The sequence below is a fragment of the Diorhabda carinulata genome, chromosome 5 (genome assembly GCF_026250575.1).
Source record: "Diorhabda carinulata isolate Delta chromosome 5, icDioCari1.1, whole genome shotgun sequence".
NCBI lineage: Eukaryota > Metazoa > Arthropoda > Insecta > Coleoptera > Chrysomelidae > Diorhabda > Diorhabda carinulata.
The window spans coordinates 18670486-18697276 of record NC_079464.1 but is presented as its reverse complement, the minus strand read 5'-3'; the positions used below and the strand labels follow the sequence as shown (position 1 = coordinate 18697276).

Below are 26791 nucleotides of genomic sequence, written 5' to 3'. Positions count from 1 at the left end.
CAATAAATCTTTTATCATCGATAATTTTTGGTCCAACAAATCCTTTTTATGTCTAATTTTTCTACAATTATCACTTCTACGTTATAAATTTCTAATAATCTCTTCCATTTTATATAAAGAAGATGTTGTAGGCTGAAACATCTTCTTTTTTTTTGCTTCTCATTAACTCGATTAACAATAATTTTAAACATTTACACGTACAACCAATGTTTTGCTTTAAACCTTTTTGCAAGTTTAGTCCTTCTGATTTCTTCATGTTCTTCTATGGGTGAAATACTTAATGCTAATCTCTAAAATACAAAATTACTAATCACCATAACCTATAAATTGTAAATTGCATTTTACAACCATTCAAATTATTATTCTGTAACATTTGTAGAAACGTCGTTCATGTTTTTAAAGTTACCACATACAAAAACTAAAATGCAAATTTAGCATTTCATTTTCAGAATTGCCCTTCAATATACTAGACCACTTAATAAGTCGTGTGACTGACACACAGATGGCGCTGTTATTGACGTTTATGAAGTACCAAATTTCAAAAGTCAGCAAGGAATGTTATGGCTTCAGTGTTTTGGAATCCGCATGGAATATTGTTCAACAACTATCTCTGTAGAGTTGTTGGATCGTTTGAATAGAAAAATCAAGGAAAAACGACCTCATATGTCGAAGAAGAAACCACTATTTCACCAAGATAATGCACCGATGGCAAATTGAGCAAATCACACTTCGAATTGCTTCTTTATCCACCGTATAGTCGGTTACTGGTTATTCGTTGATCCTCGCTGGTAAGAAATTCAGGTCAAATGAAGAAGGAATTGCTGGAACTGAAGTTTACTTGAAGTCAAAAGACAAATCCTTCTACAAGTACGACATCGAGAAGTTATAGAAGCGTTGGAATGTTTGCATTGCTCTTGAACGGGATAAAATTGATTGATAAAATCGAAAAATGCGTCAAATCAAACATCATACATTTCTCTGACGAGTTGCCTGCCTTTTCTAAAGCGTTCCTGATGATTCCTTGAAATAAGATCCAACATAAATGCATCAGAATTGATTTAATCTAGTTTCATTACTTCCATATCCGGAATATCTTTGCCGTTTTCGTCACCAAAGGCATTACAATTTTCGTAGAAGTTAAAGTACCAATACAAGCGGTTCCTCAAGCTTTTGAGCACAAAAAGAATCCCAAATGAACTTCTCATTACCTTGAACAGTTTTTCTATCTGTTGATCATTGTAAACCTCCTCTTTTTGGACGAGATTGAAGTAAATTAGCTGGGTTATCTTCTCTGGTACATTATTGTACATTGGAATATCATTTTGATCATCAAACCAATTTTGAATTACCTCATTGACAGGACACTGAATCCAGCCAAAACATTATATCAGGACAGTTGTTAATACACCTTCCAGAATCTACAATTTCCTGCGGTACTTGAGCCAAATAAACGCGCAAAAACTGCTCTTAGCTTCAATGAAGAGTTAGTTTGCAAGACGCCTTCTCGTATCTAGGAAAATGTGGAGTCGACGATGTGTATTTATTGATGACTTAAAGAAAAGTAGGTTTCCGTGTTGGTCAAAGCAGACTTCGAAAACTAAATCTAATCTGAGTTTGTCTTGGTCATGATCATCGTGGTGAATTTACCAATGTGTAATGTTGTTAATTATAATGATGATTCTGCTTACCTCTGCTAAAGATCCTTTGGTTTTGAGTATTTGTATTATTGCGAACAACGGTATCATTATTATGGAGGAAAGAGTTAGAGCCCAACCGATCCATTCCGCCCAAATTGGATAAAAATAATCGTTATATTGAAGAGGTTCGTGGTGAAACAAGCCAAACATAACTACGCACTGGAAACAAGACAAATTAGTGAGAATTTGAATGGTTAACTAGTCTATTATAATGTCTATAAATCGGTCAGATAATTGCAATCCCCTTATCTTTAATCCATTTAAAAATAGATTGACTTCATTAAAAAAAAAGCTACTAGTCGACTGATGACAATATATGAGAAGATCTTAAAAGGTATTTTACTACCAAAAATAGTTAGAAAACCCAGATATTAGCTTTAAAAGTTAGAAATTAGCTACAAAAACCTAAATTTAACTAAAAAAACCAAATTAGCTAGAAACAACAGACATTAGCTACAAAAACTCAAAAATTAGCTAAAAATCAAGAAATTTGGTAAAAAAACACAGGCATTAGCTATAAAAATACATAAATTAGCAAAAATAACTCAGAAATTAGTTATAAAAAACAAGAACCTAAATAGAAAACCCAGAACTAAGTTAAAAAACCCATAAAATAACTAGAAATTCCAGAAATTAGCTTTAAAACTCAGAAATTAGCTAGAAAACCCTGAATTCAACTAAAAACCCCAAAAATTAGCTCGAAACAACAGACATTAGCTGGAAAAACTCAAAAATTAGATATAAAGTTCAGAAATTAGCTAGGAAAACCCAAAAATCAGCTAAAAATCCAGAAATTTGGTAGAAAACACAGGAAGTAGCTATAAAAATCCATAATAATTAGCTATTGAGATTTGTAGCTAATTTTTGAGTTTTCCAGCGAAAATTTGTTGTTTAAAGTTAATTTTTGGGTTTTTTAGTTATATTCAGGGTTTTTTAGATAATTTCTGGGTTTATAGCTAACTTTTGGGGCTTCTTGTTAATTGCTGGGTTTTTCTAGTTAAATTCAGAGTTTTTATAGTTAATGTCTAAGTTTTTAGCCAAAATATGGTATTTCTAGTTAATTTTAGTTTTATTACTAATTAGCTAGGAAAGTCCAAAAATTTGCGAAAAATCCAGAATTTTGGTAGAAAAACACAGGCATTAGCTGTAAAATCCATAAAAATTAGTAATAAAAACTCAGAAATTAGTTATAAAACACCAGAAACTATATAGGAAACCCAAAAATTTTCTAGAATACCCAGAAATTAACTAGAAATACCATATTTTGGCTAAAAACTTAGACATTAACTATAAAAACTCTGAATTTAACTAGAAAAACCCAGCAATTAACAAGAAATTCCAAAAGTTAGCTATAAAACCCAAAAATTATCTACCAAAACCCCGAATTTATCTAAAAAATCCGGAAATTTACTATAAAAACCATGAATTTAACTAGAAAATCCCAAAAACTAACTAAAAACTTGAGATATATTATATAAACCCTAGAAGTTAGATAGAAAACCCAAAAGTTAGATAGAAACTCCAGAAATTAGCTAGTGAAACCTAAAAATTAGCTATAAAACCATGAATTTAACTAGAGAAACCCAACAATTAGTAAGAAACCTCAAAAATTAGCTAGAAAACCCAAAAAATCGCTACAAAAAGCCTGAATTTAACTAAAACTTGGAAATTTACTATAAAAACCCGTAAACCAGCTAAAAATCTAGAAACTCAAAAAATTAGTTAGACAAACTCAAAATCTAGATAGAAACTCCAGAAATTATCTAGAAAAACCCAAAAACTATCTATAAAACTTAGAAATTAGCTAGAAAACTTAGAAATCAACAATAAAAACCCTGAATTTAACTAGCTAGAAAAACCCAGAACAACCTGAGCGCAAACTTCAAGCGTCATTAACTCATTAACACGAAAATGCCCGTCCCCACAACGCTAGTGTAGCCCAATTCAGTAATTCCAATCGGACATTTCATATAGCCCCGACCTAGCACTGAATGATTTTTTTCTTTCCTCTGAACCGATGCACTGACTTGGAGGATGCTGCTTCCAAACTGACTTAAACTTTTGGTAGTAAAATCTATAGACGAATTTCATATTTATTGCAATCCGTTCTATTTAATATAAAAATGAACTGCGTCGCCAATAAAGAGAGAGAATGTTTAAAATAGAATAAAAACTTACTATAATAAAAGAAGGACTGACAAATTTCCAACAAATTCTCCAATATAATCCTGGTTTCTTACCGAGCATTGCTTCTACATCTTGCGAGAATTTATCCAGCCCTTAAACAAATATACTTAATATACTTGAATGAAATTATATAAAAATAAACGTCTCCTACTATTAACGTTTAGAGTTTAATTTCAATCGACCTTTTTGTCGATATTGACATCCCCAATAGTACTAGCCAGGAAAGTAGTTGTTTTCTCCTTTAAAAAACGCCTGAAAACATTTTCGAAATATTGAATTTCGGAATAATCTCTAAGGTGAATAGTAGAAATCTTTAATTTTGATATACACATCTCATTTACCATCGAAATCTATATTACCGGCGGCTACGTTAGATTTCTACCTGACTAGTGGTTCGCAGTTGTAAGTGAAGATGTAGCCAATTAGCGTTTGATGAGGAATATTTAACTACATGAACTAAATAGCGACGTTTTTTGACGTTGACATCAGTTCGGGTCTTAAGCTCGACCGATAGTTGTTACATTACTCTGATGAGACGAAATAACTTCGAAACTAGTCCGTAACTGCGAACAAATTTCTTTTAAAGTTAACTTAAAACTTTTGTTCTTTATTTTATATCCTAATCTTTTTTGAATTGAGTTTGTTGCAATGTCTAAGAGCCTCTGGAATTTGTTAAAAGAGGTAGTTATTGAAAAAGTACTTAGAGTCTAATTATTCACATGTTATGATGTATAGAAGTTTTTCGGGATGGTCGTACTAAAATGTAGTATGTCATGCGTTGAACTATTAAAAAAAATTTGGTAATTTGGTTTTTAATCTTACCGTAGAACCAAGATACTGCAACGGCTTCGAATATTGCTGAACACAGCAACGATATACCCGCAGAATATGTATCGAATAAATGGAACATGTAAATACCACCCTAAAACAACAATAATTATTATTTTAGGTATTATTTTAAGATAATGAAACACTTACCGGGGTAACGTTGATTAAAGCAACGCAAAACGAACAGATTATTATACCTAATGTGAAAATTTCCCTTGAATATTTTTTATTTTTAAAAAAATTTGAAAATTCATCCATTAAACCGGTGATGACACATTCCAATCCGCCCATCTAAAAACTCATTATTATTATTTTCTGATAATAAAATAATACAATTCGAAAAATATCCCAAATTTTTGGATAGGTACATTTATAATTTTATAGTGACCACACTGTTTACACCCCCACTACACCAACAACATGATTTCCGTTGATCACACCTTGAAAACGACGATGCACGTTTTGGTTTACATTCTACGGAAGACTGTCCCATTCCTGCACCAGTATCTGGAGGCTGGCACATGTCCACCCATCTCATACCAAATGAGTTCAATAGGATTTAAGTTTGGACTATTGGCAGGCTAAGCAAACTGCGTTATTTGAATTTGAAGTTAATTTAACGTTTTTCGTATTTATTCATACTCTTTCTATTCGTGTCTTCTACTTTCTTAATTTATTTACACACTATACAATACACTTCACTTTACTTTAATTTACTTAAATAATTACTACAAATACTTTCACTAATTCGTTCTTTTCATTTAATTAAAAATAAACTAACTGCGTTTACACAAATCATTTATGTACGAGTTTCGAGATTTATAAAAAATGTAAAAAACGCCGATCAAAAAGCGCCGCGCGAATTCGCCAAATTTCTAAAATTCCATAGTAGACAGAACCGGCCTAAGGAATCATTTTTCGAACTTTAAGATAGTCGGGAGTTATCTGAGTTGTGCATTATCATGTATAAAGGTTGAATGGTACAGCATGGTCTTATAGAATTTCTCTCAGGAACCTGTGCGCAGTAAACAAGACTTAATCTTATTTCTTCCACTATTCAACCTCTTGAGAAGTAGATGTTCAGTGCCATCTCTTAGGAGGTCGTCCGTACTCGAAGTTGGTTTTTCATTCTTTACTAGATTCATTCCTTCAATAGTATTCAAAGTTTTCTAGTAATACAGACTTTTCTGAAGAGAATCCTGAAGTCTTATGTACTTCGGTTCGCACGCACCTCTTGTTGTAAATTTCCGGCGCTCGTGATCTCGACTCCTAAGTATTTACATTACATCCACTGGTGAATGGGATTGTCGTTTCCAGCTAGTTTACATCTTGTAGGATCTTACCTTTGATTCCGTTTTTTCTATAGATATCTGCAGATTTTTCGGTTGTTGTTTAGATCCGTCTCATTCTCGATAAAGACTAACTTAAGCTTCTCCATACCATAACTGATCCTCCACCAAATGGTGGCATTATTATACGCTTTGCCTCAGGTCTTCCTGAGCAAATCACTCTCTTCTAACTGATGCCATAGTCTTCTAAAGCTGCTACAATTCGTGAGGAAAATTTCTAACTTCTATAGCGTTTTGGAACTAAAAGATCTATTTCCCGAAGTAGAGTTTTCAAGGGAATTAGATTCAAAAACTAAATATAATAATCGACATTATAAATAAAATTTTAACACTTACTGCTGAATCTACTCCCAACATTATTAACATGAAGAAAAATAATATTGCCCACAATTGGGATCCAGGTAGAGTAGCTACTGCTTCTGGATAAACTTGAAATACCAATCCAGGTCCTACAACATAAATACCCACAATTTGGAACATCGCTCTCCAAAAATAAAAGAGAATATCAACAAAGATATATGAAGGAAAATAGAAAAGTTAAAACTGTGTGGAAAGTCTTCAAAATTGTATACTTTCTAATACAGTGGTAGTTTTCAAGCAACTACCGCCATCTCTAGGTCAGACCCGATACTTCTGGTACCATCCTAGTAATGACACCATGGGGAGCTGCGTAAGGAAGTAGATCTTAAGTCAAATCCAGTTGGACAACAATTCAATGACATATCTCGGTCACGTCAAGCTGAATAGTATAAAAAACAAGACCCAGTCTTAAGAAAAGAGAAAGAAGAAGGTTATAAACACTTTGAATGATGCTAATAAATGAGAAAATTTTACCTTCGGTCGCTACGTCTCCGATAGGCACTCCTTGTTTATACGACATGTATCCCAGGTACGTAAATATCACAAATCCCGAAAAAAAACTTGTAAAACAATTTATTATTGTCGTTATAATACAATCTCTGAAAAAAAAAAATTAACATCAATGGAAAGCAAAATATTTAAATTTTGCCAGTCTTTGCCAGCTAGCTATTGAGCGTTTTCTCATTGGGAACGTGGCAATGAAACACCAAAGTTATATTAAAGTTAGTCCACTTTGGTGTTTTATTGCCACGTTCCCAATAAGAAATATATATATATATATATATATATATATATATATATATATATATATAATAGACGGGAACAGGCCGGGGGTGGCATTTCAGACCAGCAATTCTACTTTAAAAAGAGTTAATCAACAATGGGAGCAATCCAGAAGGTGATCGACATCTTTTGGAAATGGCAACGCTTCGAGACTAACATTATTAGCAACCTAAACATTCGGAACGCCTTAAACACGGCCAGGTGTATAAACATCTTAGAGATTGAAGGATCCCAGACTGTTTGACCCTAGTGGTGAAGAATTATCCGTCAAATAGATGTATGAGGATGATTGAAAGACGGATGACAAAACAAATCATCATAGGATCGTCGAAGGATCAGTACAGACTGGAGTTGTATCTTCTCCGTTGCTGTGATTACCAAAAAATCAACTTTGAACCAGACAATTAGACGAGTAGAGGGTTGGATGTCAACTCGAATAGAAAATACGAAAATACGAAGATGTTTATCTAGTTTGGCACGATCTTCTATCTTATGTAAACAGCTGATATACTGCTGCGTTAACATCTTACCAGGACTCTTAATAAAGGATGAACCTATCCAATTGTAATGTTAAATTGGCGTCTTCTGCAGTGGAAAAAGTGTAAAACAACTTGGAATTCATCCGGAATGACGATTATCTTGGAAAACGCACGTATTGATCATCAGACTGCAATTAAGACTAAAACTCAATAAACTGTGTGTAGAAACAACACTGAAGCTCATTTGGAGTTATGGTATTCAACTATGGGGGACTGAGTTCAACTCAAATGTAGTAATTCTTGAAAGATTTCAATCACAATCAACGTGATCGATTGTGATCTTAAAATTGAGTCAGTTGAAGAAGACTCATCGGCTCAAACAAATTGTGAGTGGGCTCTGTGAATGTAGTAATTAAAAGTTTCACCTACCTGTAACAATTATTATGAAACGTGTTATAACTGGCATAAGAGAGATGCACTCCGAATCCGGCTCCGACTGAATAAAATATTTGAACGGCAGCGTCCATCCAAACCTAAAAAACGTTTCCAACTATTCAAAGTGATGGATACATTTTTTTATATAAAATTAGATACGAAAATAGCTCTAATATATAAAGAAAAATGTTTAACAAATATAACTAACTTGTGTTTTACTCAATTTTGATAGTTCAGGTTGGAGATAATACGAGATCCCTTTGAGCGCTCCTGGTAGCATCAATCCTCTTATTAATAATATGGTAAGTACAACATATGGCATCGTTGCAGTGACCCATACGACTTTTCCTTAAAATCAATTAATCATTTGGGGTTAGTTTTAATTTTATTTTTGCTTACCAGTGGATTTGACTCCTTTGAATAATGATATGTATAGCAAAAAATAAATTACCATTAAACATAGAACTAGTTGCCATTTTGGGGATCCCATTTCGTGTAAACCGTCGCTCCATTGCATTTCTAATACTGCTCGACTAAATAATTGTCAAATTTTACATAAAATCGAAAAAACAATTTTTGAATTTATAAAATAAATAACCCAAATCGAATCACGTGTTTTTTAATACTCGTATCAAACATACCAATTGGCATTTTCAAGATTTTCGTCAAATTAATTCATTATCATAGTCACTCTTAAATTAAAAAAAAAATATGTCGATTCCTGGTTTAATTAGTCCAGTGAACAATGTTTAAAATATGATATCACTTCAGAATTCCATCAAGACGAATGGATTTGCGTGAAATTTTTCTACTTACCTTTCACTTAAAAATCTACCCTATGTCAATATGTGTAAATGATTATAAGGGGTGATAAACTAACCCTTATTGTCAAAATTCGATGAAATAAAAGTTAAAACTCTTAGAAAGCTTAAAAAAACATTTTTAGAATTAAAACAAAGATCGAAAGGTATTTTAGGATATTATTTATGTTTTTCAACCCTTAATGATTGTATTTCAACCCATTTTATATCCATTAGGGTCATTCATTTCCAAAAAAAAATTTATCATTTAAAATACATGTAAAAATTTTAATTTTCCAAATGTTTTTTGAGCTTTCTAACAGTTTTAACTTTTATTTTATCGAATTTTGTCAATAAGGGTTAGTAATTTTTTTTTCAATTTGTACTACTCATTTTTTATAACAATGCAAATCAGTTTGATGGACCTTGTAGAGAATTTTATGTATTTCGAAATCGCTTTTGAAATGACGTTTTTTCCATAAAATTAAGGGATTCTATCTTATTTTCATCATAACTCCCTTATTGTTCGCACTATAAAGTCTCATTTGATTGGTTTTTTGGAGCTCTTTAAAAAAGATTTAAAATATTTTTTTCGTAAAATTAACCGTTTTCCACTTATTCAATTTTCAATTTTTCAAAATGTAAATCCACTAAATAAATTCCATCCTCAATAAATAATAACTCAGTCTGTATTGTCTATGAACAAAAAAACTTTTCATTTTACTTAAAGTAAAATTCTACTCCTCACAGTTTTTTTGAAAAAATCTAAAATATATTTGTAAAAAATCGATTAGAACATGTTTTTTTGTAATAAAATTTCAATCACGAATAAGTATCCTTGTCAGGTTAAAGTAATACAAAGTTAAATTAAACCATCATCATCTATACCATAAACATCGTTAACATCTTCACTAGCTTAACACAGTTAAAGGCTACAGATCATCCCTGATTTTCTCAGAAAAGTTTCTTGTCTTTGCCAAATTCATATCACACTAAATAATGTTTTTATATAAAAAAAAACTGAGTTTGAAATGGAAATTGAGTCAATTACTCACTTGAAAAATTCTGAAGCTGGAGTATGCTTATTGGTTCTGGTTGATTCATTGCTAAATCTATGGGGATTGTGGGAATTATTATTAGAATTCATGCTGTCCCAACATTTTTCAGTATTCCATGTATTATTACAATGTAACCATGGCAAATCTGATGTGATACTAGATCCAATAAAATATAAAGCCCATGCTGAAAAACATCTTATGGTTATTTATACTACAAGGGATATCAGGCGATTGGGGTTTGTGTATAAAATGAACGCAAACGGAGTACACATGAAAGTATAGGGAATCAGAAGAAGAATAGGCAGGCCGAAAGAGAGATGGATAAAGGAGGTAACATCAGATTTGAGAAGAATGGGAATAACAGGAAAGGTTGGAGAGGCATAGCGAAGAACATTAATGATGGAGAAGAGATTTTTTGGAAGATTTTTTTTGTACTATCGCGAGAAACATCCAGTCAATCCAGTTGCATCTTCTAGATACATTAAAATTCAACCAGGAAGGATTCTAATGGTTTTAATCAGTCTTCCTTTTTATTAAAGTATAGACATTTCTAGATCTAGTTTAATGATAGATACTATTTAACGGGTTCGAATTATTAGTAGTTTATATTAAATATAATTAGTTGTATACTTACCAAGTATTACATTATAATAAAAAGATACGTAAAATGAAACAAGAACAGCGCAAAATCCAACTCCTAAAATATATATTAATAATATTAGCAATGTTATGATTTATTGTATATTTACCTTTGAATAAAGGGCATATTCGCCATAAACTGACTGGACCTTGTCTGTAAAACTGTCCCAGAATCAGCTCCATATAAAATAATGGCACGGCTCCGAATATCAACATCAAAGTATAAGGTATTAAAAAAGCACCTGGAATATTGACGACGACCAAAAAAAATTAATTAGACAAAAGATTGTTTGATGTACAAAAATTTGTTATTTTCTTATGACTTAAACTGGAGATGTTTTTAGAGATATTTTTAGAAAAAAAATACAGTTAGGTATTCAAAAAATGAATTTTGAGAGAGCGTAGTTCTTTGTAAGCATCAAGTAGTTCATATGCAAGATTTCCTTTATTTTCAGATCTCATATTTCCAAAAAAATTCACGCAAACAATTCCAAAATCGCTTCTTTAACTCTAGTAAGCACACAGGCACTCCGTTTGCCTTAAAATCGTTTTTCCAAAGTAGAAATGTCTTGACGGAAGCGCTCCGCATATTAATCAATAATTAAACCTGAATTTTTAGAAAAAAATTCAGTAACGTATTCAAAAAATGAATTTTGAGAGAGCGTAGTTCTTTGTAAGCATCAAGTAGTTCATATGCAAGATTTCCTTTATTTTCAGATCTCATATTTCCAAAAAAATTCACGCAAACAATTCCAAAATCGCTTCTTTAACTCTAGTAAGCACACAGGCACTCCGTTTGCCTTAAAATCGTTTTTCCAAAGTAGAAATGTCTTGACGGAAGCGCTCCGCATATTAATCAATAATTAAACCTGAATTTTTAGAAAAAAATTCAGTAACGTATTCAAAAAATGAATTTTGAGAGAGCGCAGTTTTTTATAAGCATCAAGTAGTTCATATACAAGATTTCCTTTATTTTCAGATCTCATATTTTCAAAAAAATTCACGCAAACAATTCCAAAATCGCTTCTTTAACTCTAGTAAGCACACAGGCACTCCGTTTGCCTTAAAATCGTTTTTCCAAAGTAGAAATGTCTTGACGGAAGCGCTCCGCATATTAATCAATAATTAAACCTGAATTTTTAGAAAAAAATTCAGTAACGTATTCAAAAAATGAATTTTGAGAGAGCGCAGTTTTTTATAAGCATCAAGTAGTTCATATGCAAGATTTCCTTTATTTTCAGATCTCATATTTCCAAAAAAATTCACGCAAACAATTCCAAAATCGCTTCTTTAACTCTAGTAAGCACACAGGCACTCCGTTTGCCTTAAAATCGTTTTTCCAAAGTAGAAATGTCTTGACGGAAGCGCTCCGCATATTAATCAATAATTAAACCTGAATTTTTAGAAAAAAATTCAGTAACGTATTCAAAAAATGAATTTTGAGAGAGCGCAGTTTTTTATAAGCATCAAGTAGTTCATATACAAGATTTCCTTTATTTTCAGATCTCATATTTTCAAAAAAATTCACGCAAACAATTCCAAAATCGCTTCTTTAACTCTAGTAAGCACACAGGCACTCCGTTTGCCTTAAAATCGTTTTTCCAAAGTAGAAATGTCTTGACGGAAGCGCTCCGCATATTAATCAATAATTAAACCTGAATTTTTAGAAAAAAATTCAGTAAAGTATTCAAAAAATGAATTTTGAGAGAGCGCAGTTTTTTATAAGCATCAAGTAGTTCATATACAAGATTTCCTTTATTTTCAGATCTCATATTTTCAAAAAAATTCACGCAAACAATTCCAAAATCGCTTCTTTAACTCTAGTAAGCACACAGGCACTCCGTTTGCCTTAAAATCGTTTTTCCAAAGTAGAAATGTCTTGACGGAAGCGCTCCGCATATTAATCAATAATTAAACCTGAATTTTTAGAAAAAAATTCAGTAACGTATTCAAAAAATGAATTTTGAGAGAGCGCAGTTTTTTATAAGCATCAAGTAGTTCATATACAAGATTTCCTTTATTTTCAGATCTCATATTTTCAAAAAAATTCACGCAAACAATTCCAAAATCGCTTTTTTAATTCTAGTAAGCACACAGGCACTCCGTTTGCCTTAAAATCGTTTTTCCAAAGTAGAAATGTCTTGACGGAAGCGCTCCGCATATTAATCAATAATTAAACCTGAATTTTTAGAAAAAAATTCAGTAGCGTATTCAAAAAATGAATTTTGAGAGAGCGCAGTTTTTTATAAGCATCAAGTAGTTCATATGCAAGATTTCCTTTATTTTCAGATCTCATATTTTCAAAAAAAATCACGCAAACAATTCCAAAATCGCTTCTTTAACTCTAGTAAGCACACAGGCACTCCGTTTGCCTTAAAATCGTTTTTCCAAAGTAGAAATGTCTTGACGGAAGCGCTTCGCATATTAATCAATAATTAAACCTGAATTTTTAGAAAAAAATTCAGTAACGTATTCAAAAAATGAATTTTGAGAGAGCGCAGTTTTTTATAAGCATCAAGTAGTTCATATACAAGATTTCCTTTATTTTCAGATCTCATATTTCCAAAAAAATTCACGCAAACAATTCCAAAATCGCTTCTTTAACTCTAGTAAGCACACAGGCACTCCGTTTGCCTTAAAATCGTTTTTCCAAAGTAGAAATGTCTTGACGGAAGCGCTCCGCATATTAATCAATAATTAAACCTGAATTTTTAGAAAAAAATTCAGTAACGTATTCAAAAAATGAATTTTGAGAGAGCGTAGTTCTTTGTAAGCACTTAGTAGTTCATTTGTATTATTTTCAACTTCCAATTTCTAGCAGTGTATAATTTAGTTACCCAACCGCCGCGACTGAAATTTAACAACTTCCATTTTCTAAGAGGATGGATTTAAGAGTTTAATTCTTCCGAAAAATAAAAGAATCTAAGAAAAAATGGAAAAAGAGAACAAAAAGAAAACGACGTAATAAAACTATTAATTACAGCAGCAGCTCACCTCCGCCGTTTCTATAACAAAGATATGGAAACCGCCAGACGTTTGCCAAATCGACCGCGAATCCAATGATGGATAATAAAAAGTCGGTGTTGGAGCCCCAAGTTTCGCGATTATCATCTGGACCGCCCGTTATGGAATCCGGATCCACGTCGGCGGCTTGACTAGAACTCGTCGAAAGGACAAAGGATTCGCGCTCGTCCTCTTCAACTTGAACGTGAAGATCTTCTGCAATCACAAAGTTTTATTCGTGGAATATCTCATTAAAATATATATGACTTTTATAATGGTAAGTGTTTGTTTTTTAGTTGTTTCAAATCACTTTAAAAAATCTAATAAACAAACACAAATCTAAAATTTTCGTAGCACTTTCTGAATTCAAAAGATACTTAAAATTAAATAATTTTCATTACAAAACTATTCAACAGTGTATTTTAATTATTATACTACACCGAACGTCAATTCCCAAATTGTAAAAACTTGGTGGTGTCTCGTAATTTAAAACTCCAGACTTAAGAGTCATATCAACCAAAAAGTCTAAAGAACTCTTCTTGATGACCAGAAACGACATGGTCGGTCTTCCGACAGGTCAAATATCACTGCAAATCGATGGGCATAGCAAAAGACAACTGCAGAGGAAATCATTTAAACAATAGAGCATCTACTTTATCAAGGCTTAAGTACCTTGAAGAAATAGTACCTACACCTAGAGAAGGGTTCTCTCTGCGATTTTTCAGAAGTAAAACCTGTTGTTTGGCGATGTAATTTATGATAACTCAAAGATCTTTGTACTGAGAATTATTTGGATAACTGAAAAATTGAGGATTCTAAGAGGATAGTCCAAGAAGTAGCTGGTCCAACAAAGAAAACACAAAAATTTTAAGAATCATCAAGCCTCCAACTGCCAACATCACCTCTATCGTTTTGAAGTTGTACTTTTCTGAATATATGATACCTGATTCATAAATCAAGCTGTAGATGCTATCCATAGTTATCCATTGTCAGTTTTTGATAGTTTATCATTCAATTGAGATCAGCTAGTGGGTTTGGTGCGAATATCATTCAAATAGAACTACTAGGAGTCGAGCTATTTCGGTTTGAAGTTGAACAAGGATTGTTTTTGCCATTCATTTCTCTTTTACTGAGAATAAAACCAATTTTGGTACCGTTTCATAACCATAGATGGTACGTGGGTTCATCATTTCACACTCGAAAGAAAATAACAATCAAAACAGTGTACTTAAAAGGGAGAACCGTCTCCAAAGAAGTCGAAGATCGTTCCAACTGCAGGTAAGGTTCATGGCGTTGGTTTTATCGAGTGTTTATTTGGTTCTATTCGTTCTTCAGGATATAATATAATATAATAATATAATAACAACTCAATGGGATTGAGATCGACCAAATCATTACTTTCCCTAAATGCTTACTTTCCAAATTTGTCAAATACCATTTGCATAACTTCGAGAAAAGTTTGGAATCGTCGCCATGATCAAGCGCTGGTTAGAACGTACTACATTTTCCTTTAAAAATTTTTTTAATCTTCTTTCGTCAAAATCTCTTTAATTTTTACTAGGTTCCCAGTCGCCTTTACACCAAAACATCCCCAAACCACTACAGAGCTTCAAAAACATCAAACTTCGATTCACAACTTCATAAAACCCCCTTCCACTATCCACACGTCCCATTTTTATATTCTTCAGTCCATAGCAAACTCTGAATTTTATTTTGACGTCTTCACTGCGACCTTTCCAAAAAATACAGCTTCTTTTAATCTCCTTTTCATTGCAGAAGTACTCAAAGGCAGATCCCGAGATGCATACGAATTTCGCAAAAAGATATCTGGATCCACGGAACTAACTGGGACTAAACTACAATCATAAACATCAAAGAAACTAGTCACAAACACAAATACACTGTTTGACCTTGACAATATGAAAAACAAATTTATTTTTATTAATTATTTTGTAATTTAACGAATAGATTGTGGGGTAAAATCTTTTGATCGATATAAGATTTTGAAAATTGTACTTACTTTTTCTTAACGAGCATGATAATTCTAAATTTGAAGAATAGTATTGATTTTTGGAATTTCCTTTCCCTATAAAAGAAAAAAATATAAATTTAATACAAATTGTGCTAAATAATATATAATATAAATAATATTTCATCCCTTTTGCAACCCTATTACAAGTGATACCAAGCAGTACGATAAAAAATTAATAGAATAAAAATCGTTTACAGAGTAGAAGGTAATTTCCAGTGAATATGCCCTCAAATATTGAAAAATGCGAGAAAAGATGATATAAATTTGATTTCAATTGTCAAGTGATTGTCCATTTTTTTGCATTGTAAAATATTGAGCCCTCAACTAATATAGAACGTGCCTTAGGTAAGTAAAGGTCCTGCTCCGCGTTCCTAGTCAAGCAAACGGATTCAAAGATTAATGAATAAGTAAAAGTCAGAATTTTTAAACTTTTAAGCCATGCCGTGAGTCCTGCAGTTTAGTCCGAGTAAATATCTAACAGCTCTTAATTGTAGTTTGAGTATTCGCTCAAATTGAGTCGCACCCCAAAAGAAACTGTTGAGGAGGTGTTGTTTGACAACGGTGCTTGAAGTTTTTGAAAACTTTTTTCGAAAGGATACGACATAATACAACATTTTTTTGCAGTTTAATCATTTCTTTGTATAGTTTTACTCATATTAGAAATCGAAATATCTCAAACAACGATTTGTTGTTTGAGATATTTCGTTGTTGTTTAAACAGCTTTACAGCTTTTATTTAACATCGATTTTGTTTATGGTTATTGTTTGATTATGGAAAATAGTAAACATAAGCTATTATATAAACAACTGGGAAACGATAAAAGAAATGAAATTTCCCGACTTGTTTGTTTACGAAAACGAAAATTGAAGTGACAAAATTGTGGAAGGAAGCCCTTAAAAAATGTTTGGGGATTTTTTGTGTGTTTGTTTTTTTGAAAATTTCATGTTTCTTTTCCAAATTTAAATGTGGGGCGGGTGGGAACAGCTGCAGAGATATAAAATTTATTGTTCTTTGTAAAACAAAGTTAGATAAACTAAGTTTACCAATTTTTTTTATTGAACATGAAAATAGTTTTGAAATTCTAATTATAGAGTTAATGTTCCATAAAATCGAATGCTACGGGAATTCCTGGAAGTTTATACGTAATGCGTATGTACAAGAAGAAGCGATAACAAAAAAAGGAAAAGATATTACGATTTATCAGTTTGGAAACCGATACACTTTTTTATAACCTAATTATCCACGTTTAACAAGTGAAAAATTACACGCAGTAAACGTATAAACGTAGTTATTAAATTTTTTGTCGCCTTATTGAATACTATCCAGGGCAGGCTTCCAAAAGTAACGTGGAAAACGTCATACCTTACATAATATGATAAATAAAAAATTAAACCCTTCGTCCAAATTAAATACTATATAACTGCCACTAAAATTAATATTTATTTTCTTTTTTTTAATTCTCAGACTAGAACGATTCTAACCTAACCTAAAATTAATGTAACTTAACCTAGCCTAACCTAAAAATTGTTTTTGTCTTTTAAGATTCTATATTCGAATCCAGAACCTTAGGTTAATGTCTTGCAACTTTATCAATTTGAGACTGAATCTAGATGGTAAACCCCTCTGGGGGCAAAGGAGATAACCAGTAAAACTATGATGGTGTAGAGATCTTCCGCAGAAAAGAATTTAGGTTTGTTATCCAAAGAAATTGCTTGAAATAACTCAGATAGTTTGAAACGACACCTAGAACGAACCTAATTTAACCTAATCTTACCGGAACTAACCTAACTTAACCTAATCTTATCTGAACTAACCTAACTTAACCTATCCTAACCTAAAATTAATGTAACTTAACTTAACCTAACCTAAGCTAACACAACCTAACCAAAAAAATCAATATCGAGCCCATCAGTCTAGACAGGATAGGAAAGAAAACATGGAGGAAATATTTGAGACTCAGTCTAGATGGTAAACCCCTCTGGAAGAAAAGGAAATAACCAGTAAAACCATGATGGTGTAGAGAGCTGTCGCAGAAAAGAATTAGATTTGTTTTCCAAAGATCTTACTGTGGATTTTTACGGCGATTATCATGAATAAGTTAGTAGCCTGAGGCATAAGAGCTTATCTAAATACCATGATAATCAATCTTTCGAAAATACAGATATAACATACCCAATGACTGCAAAAAGTCTTCGATCTTTCCATATATCATTGGAAAGCGAGGTGAAATGTTCAGAGCCACCAAAGATAAAACCAAACCTCTCTCAAATCTGTAACGAAATATCAAGTTGAGCTTTGGAACGGAATTCACCTCAAAACTAAGCCGTAGAAGCAAATAAAACAGAGTGTGATAATATCTAAGTTGGTCTGAGTAAACCTGAACAAGAATACTGGGTTCCAGTACACAATGGAGCGGAAGAGAATGAAATAGAAGACAAACTTGATGGATGTGGATATAAGACAATGGAGAAAACACTAGATAAAATTATTGAAACAATCTACAGGATATAAGACTTCTGGGAAACTATCTATTGAATGTATTCTGAGTGAAAATCATCAGAATTATAAGGTTATTTTCTTTTCAATGGACACCTAGATTGAGCTAGGTTGAGGAGGAAGCTTCTATCTGTATTTTGGGACTGAGGATCGCCATCTTGAACTGTTTGAAAGCTGTATAGATTTAGTTTTACTAGATACTATTAATTTAATTGGAAGTAGTTAAATTGTAGATATGGGTAAATGAATTCGTTATTGTATATATCAGAAAATCTCATTAGAAGTTCAATAAATTTATTTATATTGTTGTAGTGTGAAAAAAAGTGTGTAATACGGTCCTTGTAAAAAGCGATGCCGCTTCACAACCAATTACATGTAAATGAATATCCCAGCGAACTATCACCTTCGGTATTTCAATAACTGTACCTGCCACGAATCGACAAACGCGACGCTGCTATATCCATGCCGACGACGGCATCGGCGTCTTCGTTTTTTCTCTCTCTCTCTTTCTCCGCATGGTCAAATAAACGTCGTTGATGAGAACCGATCATTTTTGTATTACCGTATCGAAATAAAAAAAAAAACTTCGTTTTACATTTCATTCAACGACTTACAACATTTTTGAAATACTATATATATAAATGGCTGTTCGTTAGTTTCGCTAAAACTAGAAAACGGCTGGACCGATTTGGTTAACTTTGGTGTTGAATTATTTGTGGAATTCCAGAGGTTTTCATGCATCCTTCTATTTTTGAGAGTGGCGATTACCCCTTACCCCGATCCTTTGATTGCAAAGATGAAACTTCAAATGTCTTTGCGAAGCAATTGTTCTTAAATTCACTAGAATTACCTGGATTACCACCTCACGATTTGCATCATCAACCTCGACGTCATTGAGGACAATCATAAAGGGAAAATACAAAGGAGGGGATGTTTCCAACGGATGTACCATTCGATTTTAGTTTACAATTTCCGGTACGTATGGCAATTGCGATAACTATAAATAAAGCGCAAGGCCAGTCGTTGGAAGCTTGGGGATTCCTTTGGTTTGTTTTAAATTTATTTTATACAAAAGTTTAGGTTTTTCATTTATCGATTTAGTTTAGAATATTTTGTGACAATTTGCTACTTCTTTATACTCTTTGTGCACCCCGTTAACTTTAAAACATGAGATTTGATATACTTAATTTAAGTACATAGAACGTTTCATAAAACTATTTTTTAATGAAAAGTCGAAAAAAAAGATATATTTTCAAAATTTTAAGGTTAGGTCACCCCTAATTAAACCCCCGAATAGCTCGTACACTAAATTTGATGTTTATAAGTTGAAAGGTTGCAAAAAAATTATTTTTCCCCTTAATCTTGCACCCTATTTTGGAACCCTATAATTTCTCAAGGATGAAATTTATTATAGAACTAAATTGTCCCGAATCGTCTTATTTTGAACTCTATATTTTGGTGTGGATTGTTATAAGGCACATCCTGTATATAAGGTTAATTATTAAATAATTAAATATAAGAATATTTTATAAACAAAATTCGGAAACTAAGAAATGAATTTTTAGGATTGGTGTTTTCATCACGTGACTAATACGTCAGCAATATTCATCTGAATCAAATCAAAAATTTCTGTGTACATCGTAGAAATAATCGTTATCACTAATATTCCAAAGATCGATTTTTTACGAATTTTTTTAATTGTTTGTACTTTATTTATATGATCAAAATTTGTGGCGAAAAAATATTGATATACAGGGTGAATATGTTTCAAGATTCTGAATTAGTATTAGCCTTTCTGGCATATTACTGGAGAACCGATTTTTTGCTGGATGACTATGATTTAGTGAACAAACCAAAAATAATGAGTCGGAATTTAATGTGGATCTTATGGACAAGTTTATCATGGGCAAAGCGATTCATAGAGATTTTTTACTTTACTTAGAAATCCATGTACCCAGCCCGCTTCATACAATATTAATAACGATGTAGATGATGCCAAAAGTTCGTTCCAAACTCATGGATCAACACGGAATTCCTCTTAGTTGGCATATTCAGCTAGAGAAAGGGGAACTTTAACAAAATTTGCGTTGTTTTTAAGCCAAAAACTAGTCTCTGGTAGATCCGAAAATTTCAAAAAATTCAAGGAATGCAGAATTTTAGAGATTGCATAGGTGCTGGAAGAGAAAAGGCGACAGGGAATCCAAAATGGATACTTTTATGTGACGTAAACACAAATTTAAGTTGATGTGAGGCAAACATTTTTTGAAAACTTTTGTTTTACGTTGCCAAATAAGAGTGGTTCCGATATTTAAATACTTTTATTTAGCTACATTACTAGCTTGCATATTGTGTTTTAGTACCAATTTTTTTATGTTTTGAATCACGAACATTGTTTTAAATAATAATTATTCTCGTTATTTCTCATTTCAAAAGTTGTGTTTTGTGAAAAAAATATGTTTTTCTGACAGTATCCTAACTAGAATTGAAATGCATAAGAACATTCAAAGTTGCCGTTTAACGTCGCCTTTTGCCGATTAGTCTGCCGTTGGTGACTTTCATAGCCGTTTGAAAAACTTGATTTTCCATTTGCCGTTGCTGCTCGCTGTTACAAAATTAAAAACATCAAAATGCATAATACCATTTATAGTCATTTAGATTATACCTAATAGTACACACGTCAAAAACAATAACAAAATTTTTAGATAGACGTCAAACGTCACTCGCGAACGGCAACGACAAACGGAAAGTCAAATTTATGAATCGGTCTTTATCCACTTTACGTCAAATATATCGTTGTCTCTTTCTGTCAATTTAAAGTTACTATTACGTATGTCTTGTGAAGAAAACAATTGATTTTAGGTTATCGTTTTTATGAAATTGTTTATAGTGTGAATGGTATCAACGTTTTAGTGATAAATGCGTCTCATTTATGATACTGGAATTTACTTAATACCCGGGTAGATTAAAACGGAAAATTGGTTAGGTAAATTATACGCTACCCAAGGGTAGTTCGTTGAGTAGCCTCCGTTTTTAATTACCTCTAGATACCGCGAATTTTATTTGTAACGAGATTCGGGTAGCGCGATTTTAATTAAGAAACTGTATAATGGATTATCCTAAATCATGTTTATGTCGAATTCCAAATCCTGTCCAAGTAGCTGCGATTTTTCTTTCTCAAGCTAAAATTCCTTGCATGTGTTGAATGTTTTCTTTATTTTCCTCCATTTTTTCCTGTCCTGGATATTACTCCACCATCCGCGGACTCCCGTTTCCTTCGGATCATTTTTTAATTGACTTTCCTGTTAGCTTGGGATGTACGGGTCCAGAATCAAATACTCTAAACGCCTTGGCGGCGCACCAAGTAGATATTTATGCAATTGAAAAATGCGTTCAGTTCTATCTAATCGCAAACAGGAGATCATCATCCAAGCAGTTATCAGAGCTCTAAGCTCCAATATCATAAAGTCCAAATTCGCAGTACTGGAAAAGAAAGTAGATATGAACAAAACCAGCTACAGGTGCTGAGACTCTTCTGGGGAAACAATAACAAGAGAAGATCTACTGAATGTATCAATGTAAGTTAGAACGATCTACGAATACTATTAGGAGCTCTATCGGGGCACTGTCGCCTCAATAAACACCTCAGAGCGCTTGGAATAGAAGACAAAGATCTCCATTCCACATTTTAAAAAGACTGAGATTAATGGATCAGCTCTAAACTTTTACGAATACAGTGATTGTTTCTTCATTTAAGATTCCTCTAAATTCAGCGTTCATAAGGATTCTTTATTGCTCATAATCTAGCTTCTTTGACCCATATATATATTTTTTTTCGATGGTGTTAAGTTTTTCTTCATCAGCTTCTGTTAGATTCATCGATGCTCATCCATAGGCCTTATTCATTCAGTAGATTTTCCTTTTAGTACGTTTAGTATTTTTTTGCATAGCATTCATTCATAATGATGCTGTTTAATCTCTTGGATTATTGCTAGAACATCTAAAAATCTTTTTATTGAGATAAATTATTCTCGTCGTTCTTTTTATTATTTTTTTTTGTTGATCCTGGTTCCATTTATTAATTGTTGCTTCTGCATTTTGATTTCCATTTGCATGCTAGTAGCAACAGAAATTTATAGTTTGCTCAGTAGTTTGTTTGGATCTTTTGAGTAGTTTTCTCGTATATTACAATTATTTTAACTGTATTTAAAATGTTTTAATATACAAGAAGACATATTCGTTTGTCTTGCCACGTTCTTCACGCTAATTGTTGGATTTTGATCAACTAAATCCAAAATTATATTTTCTTTATGGTTCTGGTTGTTTTTGGCTTACTGGAATTTATTTTTTTAGCCCCCAATTTCTCGAAAACGTCGTTAAAAATATAATAAAATCAAAATTGTGTCGCGATAATCAGTTTCGCAAGTAAACAAGAAAAGAAATTAAAGAAAATAATATAACAACAATTAAATATAAAAAATATTTAATCGATTAAATCTTTTTGTATTTTTATTTATAAATTAAATCGATTGAATTTGATTTAGCCGTGGTATGTACTAATACCTTGAGTTGACCTTCAAGTTGCGCACACCTTCAAGGCTATAGTGATTGAGTTAGGGAAGGAAATACCTCGCTTGATATTGGTGTTCTGGAATGCAGTAATGGTGCAATCGGACCTGTCCCTTGGAAATTCCGTTTCTAATTGAAAGAGAGGGCTTTCTGTCCAGCTATCCCGCAACTCGATTTCATACTTTTCCACGACTGTTTTCACAATATAAATAATAAAATAAAACGTAAAACTACAGGAGATTTTCAACTACTATAAAACTTTATTTTAATAATATTTTCAGGTTATACAGAGTAATGGGATTTGTTATTTTATGTGTGCTGTTGGAATATTAGAAACCGTTTATGATATTCATACTGTATACACTACAGTGTAAAGGCCACACATTATCAGTCGTGCAGTCTATTAGTTTCAAGGCTGTAGGACGCGTGTCGGTTGAAGAGAACGGCGAATACATCGAGCTAGAGCTGGAAATCGGAAAGAACTCGGAATAATTCTTTTTCTAGATACGAAACTCAACTAAAGAAGTCTAAACCCAGTTGGGGTTCTATTGATTATACGAATCAACCGTATAATCGACCTTCTTTAAAAACTAATTCCACTTTAGTAATGAAGAGAATTCTAAACTTGGAGTTTCGAATCTTAATGCAGAAAATCTAGTTGTTGAATCATAAGGACTTTTGAGAGCCTTCTATAACTCTTCTAATTTAAATACAGAAAACTTAAAATAAAACCTAAAGAAATGTTAAACTCCTTTTACATGAAGAAATTCGATGAAGAAACAGACCAAACATACATCATAACAGAAGATGAAGATACAGAAAATGAAAATGTGGAAGAAATCAGAAATGAAGAAGTCAATGAGAAGAAGAAAATAAACTTGGATGAAGCAAGCACGACCACAAGAATTGGAGGATAATTCGCTAGTTCCAATCCACAAGAAAGGAGAGCTAAAACTGCAGACTAATATGTCTAACAGGAGGACACTGGAAGGAAGACTAAGAGAAGAAGTAGATAAGAAAGTTGCAGAAGATAAAGCAGCATACAGAAATATGATAGAAAGACGTTACGAAACTTAACGTTCATAGACCTAAAAGCAACGCTCTAATCAATCCAGAGAAACAACACGTGGAAAACTAACTATCAGAAGAAGCGTATTTAAAAGAGTAAAAGGGAAAGTTCAACTGAATGGTTCTATGATGGAAAAAGGAATAAAACAAGGTGAAAGTCGTTGCTAATACAAATAATTGATGAAATACTAGAAACGAAGGAGTCACAAACAAAAATAGGATACCAATAAACTTACTATATGCAGACGACATCGTAATTATAGCAGAACATCACAGACAGATGGGAACATTGACGAAAGTTTGGATAGAAGAGATAGAAACTGGAAAGGAAGTCAGACTAATAGGAAAAGAAGATCAAGTCACAACTTAAGATTATCTTAGAGTTGTTGAGAGGAAGTAACTACGAGAAATAGAAGGAGGAACTAGAAATAATGTATAAGAGACGCTTGAACTTGTTTGGACGTTTAACAAAGTTGGAATAAGAGATTAGAAAAAGGAATAGGGAAAGCAAGAACTATAGGAAGAAAGAGAAGATGTAGACCAAGAAAAAGAAATAGCAAATATAGGAAAACAAAGATAACAGACAATGAAAATGATGATAGTAGTATTGGACAGAAAAATATTGAAGAAAAAGGTAAATGGATATTAAATTCATTTCCGAAAATAAAAAATGAGAGAAAAAATAAAATTTTTCGTTGAAAACTACCCCCCAATGTTCAATTTTGGATATATTATTACCAAAGATGTTTTAGAAAATTCAGAGGAGCATCCGATCAACTTTTTATAATAAAACAGCTGATTATTGGCTATTATGAATATTAGATACCAACACAGATGCTTTGTGTTGATTTCAAAAGAGCTTATGATAGTGTGAACAGTAAAAAGTTGATCCAAATATTACGAAAATTAGATATTCCAAACAACTACTTAAGATGATATTAGAGATAGCAAAAATTAATAATAAGCAGAATGAACCTTCCAAAACACAACAAGGATTAAGACAAAGCGACCCCTCTATCAACGGTACTATTTAATCTAGCTTTGGAGGACATAATCAGAGGAATCAAGATAACAAGAAGTAGGAAGAAGCTTGAAGACACCACAAAACAACTAATAACACTAGCAGAAGAGATGGGCCTACAATAATGACAAAACAAAGTTTATGGAAGTATACAAACATGATGGAACATTAATAATGACGAATAATGACGAATAAAACTAAGCCATGACCATATCAAACCATGGAATTTACACAATTTTCAATGAGTCAACAATCAGCGCGTTTATAAAGACAAGAAGTTCACGTAAAACGAATGGACGAATACAGACTCTTGAAAGGAGTTGCATGGAAGATAACAGAAGGCAAGAGGTAAATAGTTAGACCAAAAAAACGGTGAAGGGTAGAAGAAGACCTTAGAGAGAAAAAGATCCAGTAAGGTACTGGAAGAAGTGGAGAGAAAATACAAGTCTATAGACCTAATCTAAAATTTAAGGCTTAGAATCTTTATGCAGAAAATCTAGTAGTAAATATTGGAATTAGACTGCAATCATAGAGACTCTGAAAAGCAGTGGAATATGGGACATTCTAAGGTACAGAAACCTTCAAGGAAACAAGAAAAGATAGTAAAATAATCATAGTAGTATAGGACAAAAAAATATGGAGGAAAATGGTAAATAGCAAAACGAAAAATGAGAAAAACATTTTTTTGTTTACTTTTCACCAAGAGTACGTTTTTGGTATAACATTGAGTAATGTTTGAAATTTTAGTTAATAAATTTAATCTTAAAAATATTCTTCGTACAAACTATCTAGCTAGCGCCCTCTATGAAAGTTAAATATAAAAACAAATTCATGAGATATATTTTCATCTTGAATATGAATAAAGTGGGAAGAGTACAATTTTCGTGGCAATTTAACAGCGGATTTGGCTTAATTGGGCCAAAATAAAACGAAAAAGAAGAATGAAATTTTTCGATATCTCGCTTCGTTTTCCAGATATCGATACTTAAAGTTATGATCAAACGTTAGTTCAAAATTCGCTTTATTGAACAGATGGCTTTGAATACTTTGTTTCAAATGAATATTTTATCACTTCAAATTCAATAGGAATCTTGTAATTCAATAAACAAAAGATATTTTAGCGAGGGAGCGAATCCCCCCATAAGAAAAAAATAATAATAATAAAATAAGACTAAAATAATCCTCACGCGAAGATAATTTTTTTTTGACAATTTTGGCTGTAAAAAATTCACGATTTTTGAACTTTTTACACTCAAAGCGCACCACGAGAAAGTTAGGTTAGGTTAGGTTGATATATACAAATATTAAATAAAAATAAATTTTCCTAACTTCCAACGATATCTCGAAAACGAAACAAGATATCGAAAAATTTTACTCTTTATTTTCGACTTATTTCGAGTCGATTTACAAAATGGCACTCGTGCCAATAATGTTATGAACATTTTCCACTTATAAAATCTCAATTTTCTAACTATTCCACAAACGGAGTCTTATTTTTTAAACACCCTGTAGATCTATTAGCATTAAATACCATCTGCTATAAAAAATCAAAACTTATTCGAACTATCTATAAAGCAATTGACTGTTGAATATATTTTCATAATTTCGTAGAAAATATCGATAAAAAATTAATTAATTAATTAATTATTACAAAAAATTTACCTGAAACTTGAGGTGTGCTATTGGAAGAACCATACCCGTCGTCTAAATTCGAAACAGGTGTCGAATTAACCTTTTTATTCTGTACAATGAGGTTACAATTATTTTCTTCGTTATTCGTCTTGAGATTTCCGAATTCGTTTTTCGAGCTGACACTTTTTTTATCAACCGATTCAGAAGATTTAGCTCCAAGCAGCGTCTCTAAGGAATCTTGAATCTCCGGACTGACGATCTCCTTCTTATGTTCTCCGGAAAAAGTGAATTTATTCGATCTGGATAGATTTTTGTTCAATTTTTTCAAAGGTAAATTCTCGTAAATATGCGCAGCCAT

At 32.3% G+C, this 26791-nt stretch overlaps 1 protein-coding gene across 1 annotated transcript; it reads right to left on the bottom strand.

Annotated features, from left to right (window-relative positions):
* On the bottom strand, positions 1-26791 carry LOC130894533 (sodium-dependent noradrenaline transporter-like). The gene is made up of 16 exons (XM_057801415.1): positions 26464-26791; positions 15639-15704; positions 13610-13834; positions 10726-10857; positions 10611-10673; positions 9974-10160; positions 8518-8651; positions 8327-8466; positions 8113-8216; positions 6896-7020; positions 6398-6510; positions 4863-5003; positions 4707-4806; positions 3876-3976; positions 1689-1856; positions 1-290 (listed from the first exon to the last, which is right to left on the bottom strand). The coding sequence occupies exons 1-16, from the start codon at positions 26789-26791 to the stop codon at positions 192-194; spliced, it is 2226 nt and encodes a 741-aa protein (XP_057657398.1). The 3' UTR covers positions 1-191.